This window comes from Corvus kubaryi, unplaced genomic scaffold (assembly GCF_017639235.1).
Source record: "Corvus kubaryi isolate FWS band 111438036 unplaced genomic scaffold, C.kubaryi_AGA036_p1.0 35820, whole genome shotgun sequence".
In the NCBI taxonomy this organism is placed as follows: Eukaryota; Metazoa; Chordata; class Aves; order Passeriformes; family Corvidae; genus Corvus; species Corvus kubaryi.
In genome coordinates this window covers 51,203-57,864 of record NW_024580804.1, presented here as the reverse complement: position 1 = coordinate 57,864, position 6,662 = coordinate 51,203, and the positions used below count along the sequence as shown (strand labels likewise).

Below are 6,662 nucleotides of genomic sequence, written 5' to 3'. Positions count from 1 at the left end.
AGTCTGGGACTAAATATGCTGGCTTCCACAGATGTCCCACTCAGGAAGCACCTGAATAGCCATCCTGGGTCTCCTACACTGTAGAGCAGAGCTACTCCTGTACTCCTGCAACCCTTGAATGCCACTTCATCCTTGCTCTTGCCATTGCCATGGCTTCCCAATGCAGGATGAGGGATCTGCCCCCTAGCAATAGAGGGGTTAATGCTGCTTTTCAAATCCCAACTCAGAGGATGGAACGGACAAGTTCTTGAATCCCAGTGCAAACCAGGCAGCTCTATGGAAAACACCTTGTACTAAACAGGGATTTTGTATCTAGTTGCAGAGTGACTACTTTGACAATGGAACAGTGGCATGTGCCAGCAGTTTTTGTTGAACTTTTAGGGCTATGGCTTCTCATGTGGAAATGGGGGGTTTGGGGTGCTTTTTCACTGGGTTAACCTGTCCCAGATGTCCTGTTGGGTCTCAGTAGTTAGAAGAGGCTGAATAGTAGAGGAAGGTGAGGAAGTCCAGCAAACACTTCTCTTCCTTCTGCCTTCTCTCCCCTTCCTCCCTTTTGTTCTTTCTTCTCTTTTCCTTCATCTTCAGAAGTTTCCCAGTACTGGGCATTCACCTCTGGATTATCGTATAGCTCTTCAGGCATTTTCTGGAATATACCTACACTTCCCAGCATGTCTGGTGAGATGTGGCAACACATTATTGCAGCAGAAGTAAGGAAAGAATGTAATCCAGAGAGCAAACAGCTGTGTCCTGTATGTGTGAACAGTGAGGACTGTCACTGATGTTACAGCTTGAAGAATAAAGCCATGGTGCTTGATTCAGTGCCACAAGAGGCCAAAAGAGTTTATTTATCTTCAGGTCCTAAAAACATTTAAGATTCACCAGTTCCTTTGATTTTTGTGTGGTAATATTGCACTCCTCTGTAAGTTTTCCCACTGCAGTTTGCACTCCAACTGGCAGTGTGTGCAGGATTTCAGTCCAGCTTTCTTACGGCTCTCCTGCCTGTCACTGTTAACACAAAGCCCTTCTAAGAAGAGCTGAAGTCAGATTCCCTGATGGGGAAAATTCCCCTTGGTCTACTGCTTCCAGCAAAGCTTTGCTCTCTTACACCAGCCCAGAATCTGGCCTGTGCCATGCTACAACAACTGGAGCACTTCCGGAGCCCATGGGACCAGTGTAGTGTAAGCCTCTGTAATTGTAGGGCAGAAGAAATCCTTACGAGAAAATACCATAGAAACATGTCCTTATTCTAATGGCCATTATTTTTTTCTCATGAGACAACTAAAATCTGCAAAACTAGCTACCTTCTGGAGGGTGCTATTGCCATACGTGCAGAAACACACCATGTAGCTGGGTGGGTACAAGGGGGAGACACAGCAGCAACAGCAAGTGTGCATGAAGGTTTTAGCAAGCACCAGCACAGAACCTCTCAGCCCAAGAGCTGTAGTGATGCCAGCGATTTACTATCCCCAAGTGCAACTAGACTTCCTACAAGCACTCGAATGGATGGCTTTGTCAGTGTCTCCTCCCAGCTGCCTCATTGCAGCAGGAGGCACCGGGGAGGGAGTGACATTTCCATTCCAGTAATGAAATCTTCTTGGCATTGCTCCAGTCCCCCAGGAATTCCTATCAGAAATGCAAATGACTTGGGGGGGAGTGAAGATTAGAGTTTGCAATGGAATTATATGAGTTTGCTGTGCCTCAGTTTCTCCATCCCCCTCCTGCGGATAATGTAGTTTCCCTGCACTCCTCCGTTTAGCCAGGTTTCCAGGGTGTCGCAGGAGCTGCTGGGCAAGTGCTGCACGCTGATGGCTGTGACAGAGCTAAGAGCTGCATCGTGTTGTAATGATATTGCTCCTTATGGCGCCTTTCAACCCAGATTCTCACCGTAACTCCTACGAAAAGGCAGCGCCAGATTTTTTTAAGTACTGTTTGTAAGTGACTTTTTCCACGCCGTGATAGTAACCCTGTGGCAGCGGAGATGTCCCTCCTAAGTTCTCTCCCCACTTTTCCGCTAGTGGAAAAGTGGTCAAGGCCGAGCCGATCCTGCTTGAAGGGCACGGGTGGATCTCCTCACCTTGCCGGTGCTCCTCCACAGCCACAGCTCAGCCGCCGGGATGGAATGACCGACATCCAGGGAGCCAGGGGCCGAACGGTGAGGAGAGTGTGGCCGAAGGAAGGAGCTGAAGCTGGAGAGGGCCGGCCGAGGGAGATGGGGCCGGGGGTGCTGCGTACATGAAGCGGGGCTCTGCTCATCCCGGCAGAGCCTCGGCTTGGGGGAGGGCTGAGTCCCGGTGGTGGCCCCAAGTCCCCCTGCCCTGGGGGCTGGATGGTGCGCCGGGGCTCTAGAGGGGCCACATGCAGGTAGGGGGATAACCGGCGCCCCGGCAGCTCCCGCGGATGTGGGTCACCCGCTCTCGGCGCTCTGGAAACCAGGCCGCCCGGCGGAGCAGCTCTCGAGGGGCGCCGCCTCCACACACCTCCTGGACCGCTGCCGCCCCGCCCCGGCCCGCCCTCCCGGGGGCTCGGAGCCCGGGCCCCGTCCCGGGGCGGCGGAGCGGGGGCGGCGGGCGCGGTGATTCGCCGCTTCGGGGGCGGTGGGCGCCCGGCTCATGCATATTCATGACGTGATGTAAGAGGGGGAGCACAGCGCGCGGTGACCGCCCGAGAGCGCCATTTCCTGAAGGAGGAGGTGGCGGCTGGGCAGGGGCGGACAGACGGACTGACTGACTGACGGACGGACCCGCAGAGTGGCGCCGCGGCGGCCGAGCCGGCAGGGGGAGATCGCCCGGCGGCGGCGACCGGACCGGACCGGAGCGGACCCGACCCGACCCCACCGACCCGCGCCGTCGCCCCGCAGCAGGTTCTCCCGCGGCTCGCCCCGGCCGGAGCCAGAACTTTGAGCGTCCCCGTAGCCTCCCGGGAGAGCCCGGTGTCGGGCGGCGACGCGGGGCAGCCCCAGCCGCTGTCGCCGCCGCCCGCACGGGCGGTGGGAGCCCCCCGCGGCGCCGGGAGCAGGGGGGAGGATGGTGGTGCGGGAGCGATGGAGCTGAAGCGGAGCATGGCGATCCCGCGGCTCCTCGTGCTGGGACTCTGGGCTGCGGTACTCCGGGACGTCGCTGCCGTGGCAGGTGAGCGGGGCTGACAGCCCGCCGGCGGCGGGGGGTAGCGGCGGGGCACTGCCCCCCGAGACGCCGGGTGCGGCGGGAGGGGCTGCGGGGCACGGCTTCTGCCGCCGGCCGGGATCCCCGCGGGCAGCCGCCGTCCCGCCGCCTCTCCGAGTGTCGGCAGCCCGCCGAGGGTCGCCGGACGGGAGCGGCCGGGCGCGGCCCCGGGGTGCCTGGTCCGCCCGGCGCGGCGGCCGCGGGGCCTCGGGCAGCCACAGGTGGGGGTCGGGGCCGGAGCATTTTGCCGCTCCCGGCCGGGCACGGGCTGCTCCGCCGCGTTTGTGGAGCCAGCGACGTGGCGCTCGGGAGCCGGTGGTGCCGGCGGGGAGCCCGGGCTGTGCGAGCCTCTCCCACCTGCGAGTAGAGTAGCGAGTAATCCTCCCCGGTGTTTGCGGAGGCATTGCTCTGCTGTGTGCCTAGCGCGGGCCGTCGCCGAGGAAAGCCGGGCGCTAACGCATTCCTGAGTGGCTTTTGTTGTTTTTTTCCCTCGTGAACTCATTTTCCGAAGTTCCACCCCCCAGTCAGCAGGGAAAGGCAGCGTGCTGGAGCGTCTCGGCGCCCCGGCCAACCTCCTCCCGACTTCAGCGGGAGTTTGGGCTCCGCGCTGTATGTGGAGCGATGTGCGCGCAGTGAGACGGAGCTGGGGAGGCTGTGGCACAGGCTGGATCGCTAGATCAGTGTCCTAAGGAATCTGAGGAGCAAAAAGCCTTTACCCCGGCATGCATGAGCAGACGTCTTCCTCTCTTTCCACTCCCAACATCACAAACAACATATTCTGTTCCTAGGAATTAAAATATTCAGAGGTAGCAAGTTGAAAAAACAAACAAACAGATGTGTCATGTATTTTGACAACTAGTGTGTTCACTTGCTGTCAATTCAGACAACTGCTTGAAAAGAAATTTAATACAGTTTTATTTCCTATCTATACATGTCACAATCTGCAGCTCTTACAGGTAGGCTTGGCAGAACCTATTTGGATGAAATTATTTCTTGCACAGTCAAGAATGTTGTCAGATGAGAAATAGTGAGTGGGAGAGTAAAATGAGGAATAGGTGGAAATTAAAATCCCTATTTGCCTCCTAGGTGATTCTTCCTGATACCTGCAGGAAGAGATGCTGCAGCCAAAACTGCATTTTTGACCTATGAAGTTATTAAAGATACCTGATCTCTAATTCTTCATTTTGGTTGATATTGATGGAGGATTATACTTGGACAATATGTACAACTCTGACTGAACACTTGTACTGTATGTTAATTTCCTACATCATTGATTTCTATGCAAACTAAAAACCATGAAGGGTCTCTAACAATATTTCTTTGTTTAATTTGTGGCTAACTCTTTCAGCAGGGCAGTCTGAAGGATGCTGAGTAGTTTGATTTTCCATGAAGGCACCTGTAATGAAAATGTCTGTCAGTTTGTGTGTGTGTTCAGCAGCCTGACTACATCAGTTTTCTGTAACACAGAGAGAGCTGCTATGAAGCTTTCATGTTATATTCCAGTATTGTGAGTGGTGAAAGGGAGGATGCTTTCTGGCGTGCACTGGGACATGTCGTTTGTGTTACGTTGGAGTTAAGTAATGCAAGGTTAGATCATCCTCACCCAAGGTGATTAAATTGTTAGCCCAGCAAACGATCTGTAGCAACTAAACTCAAATGATCAGCTTGTCCATTTTCCAGTGCTCTCTGTGAATTTGCTAAATGAATAACAGCAGATAGAAAGGCAAAAGACTGAGTGTGGGGAAACCAGCTGGGGAGTCTCATTAAGGAAAGGAATAAAGACCTTCTGCCTGTGTTCCGCGTTTGCTCCTAGACTACTGGTACTCATCTGGGTACAGGCTGCTGGTGGCAGAGCGCTGGCTGGTCACACAGTGCTGGGTCCCCTTCTCCCAGCTGTTACAACCGCGCTATGAGTTCCTCTGCTGCTCTTCTGCCCTGTGAGGTGGTGCCCTTGTGGCTGTGGGAGGGTGGCATTTTGGCAAGAAGGGAAGTGGCACATCTGAAGTCTGTGTTGGATCACTGGTAAGGCTTTAACAGAGTTTGAGAGCAACAGGGCTGCTCACTTAGCAGCGCTTTCTGACTGGCTCTGTGGGCTAGCAAGGCATCCTGTGAGAAGCTGACCAACCAGTGAACTGGGTGGAGTTGTAATGTACTGCGATAGATGGCCAGGCGAGAGGGATGGAGTAATTTTTCTCTGAAGGATGTGGAGTCCACTGCCAGGACATAATACTGGACAAGGCTAGACCTGTTCTGGTCTGTCAGTCCTGTGCCACTGCATAGGGAATAGCCACTCTCCCTAACAAAACTACCTTTACATTTATTTTCTACCTTCCTGCTTTCCCATGGTCTCCTTTGATCTTCTGGTTCCTCCTTTATATGCCTGTCTTTCTTAAATGCACTTAGATAGTTGGCTTCCGTGTCTTCTCATGGTAACAAATTCCATACATTTGCTTCTGCTTGAGGGAAACACTCCCCATCCACCCACACATGTAACAGTGCTCCGGGCCAAATTCTGATCGCTTCTGTGTCAATATAAACCTGAGCAGCTTCGCCAGCTCTGGCCCTGCTGCTTTGGGGTTGCAGTGGTGTAGCTCTGGGTACAAGGTGGTCCTTTGGCTGGACTGAAGGGTCGTCCAGGCAGCTCATTTAGCACACACCCACATCACGCGACAGAAATATCTGTTCTCTAAACAGCTCTGCTCCTCAGTGAGGTATGCTGTGAAATAGGCTTTCATGGGTTTTGCAAATTGTAGAGAAGCTTTCTGTAATGCAGGAGAACAGTGTATGCTGAATAACAAGACATAATTGATTCTTTCTCATATCCAAGCTCTTTACAAATGCATACAATGGAGCAAGCATGATGATTTTGTAGCAGCAGAAGAACACCGTAGCTTAAATTCAGGCCTGGGGAAAAGAGGGGGGTGCGGTAGCGTGTTGAACGGATGCAGTTAGCGCTGCTGGATCACTGGCACGGCGAAGCTCCCGGCGTTTCTGTGCGTCTCTGCTTGGGCACTGCTCTGCAGAACATCACCCTGCTGTTACACGAGTTGAAAAAATCCCCATGTACACACTGAACCACCACTTTTCTCCAACAATTGTGCTTTCAGTGCTTGCATTTGCCTATTGCTTAGCAGACATAGTAGAGCAGTGCTGAGACTAACACACTCCTCTGCAGCGTGTGCTGGTAGGGTATGCAATTCCAGACCACCAACCTAGAGTAATTTGCTGTACTCCAACCCCCCTTCTTCTGGGGGTGGGGCGGAGTAGTATTTTTTTTTTAGGTATGAAATTTACAGGACCTCCAATCAAATTAAAGGTGTCCCAGGGTCAACCCGTGAAACTAAATTGCAGCCTCGAGGGGATGGAAGATCCTGAGATGTTGTGGATCAAGGACGGAGCAGTGGTGCAAAGCATAGACCAGGTGTACATTCCAGTAGATGAAGAACACTGGATCGGCTTCCTCAGGTACAACAGATGCAGAGAAGGAAGAATATCGTGGAA

General features: G+C 53.6%; 1 protein-coding gene across 3 annotated transcripts in view; it reads left to right on the top strand.

Annotated features, from left to right (window-relative positions):
* Nucleotides 1-2,585: 2,585 nt before the first annotated feature.
* TYRO3 (TYRO3 protein tyrosine kinase) overlaps nucleotides 2,586-6,662 on the top strand; it is a 41,761-nt gene continuing 37,684 nt past the window's right edge. The window contains exons 1-2 of one of the 3 annotated variants that reach the window (XM_042019798.1): nucleotides 2,586-3,128; nucleotides 6,443-6,626. In XM_042019798.1, coding sequence (XP_041875732.1) covers nucleotides 3,041-3,128; nucleotides 6,443-6,626 — 272 coding nt within the window. In that variant the 5' untranslated portion in view covers nucleotides 2,586-3,040. Of the gene's footprint in view, nucleotides 3,129-4,247; nucleotides 4,411-6,442; nucleotides 6,627-6,662 lie in introns of those variants that run through there. The other 2 variants (XM_042019799.1, XM_042019800.1) reach the window with 2 other exon arrangements.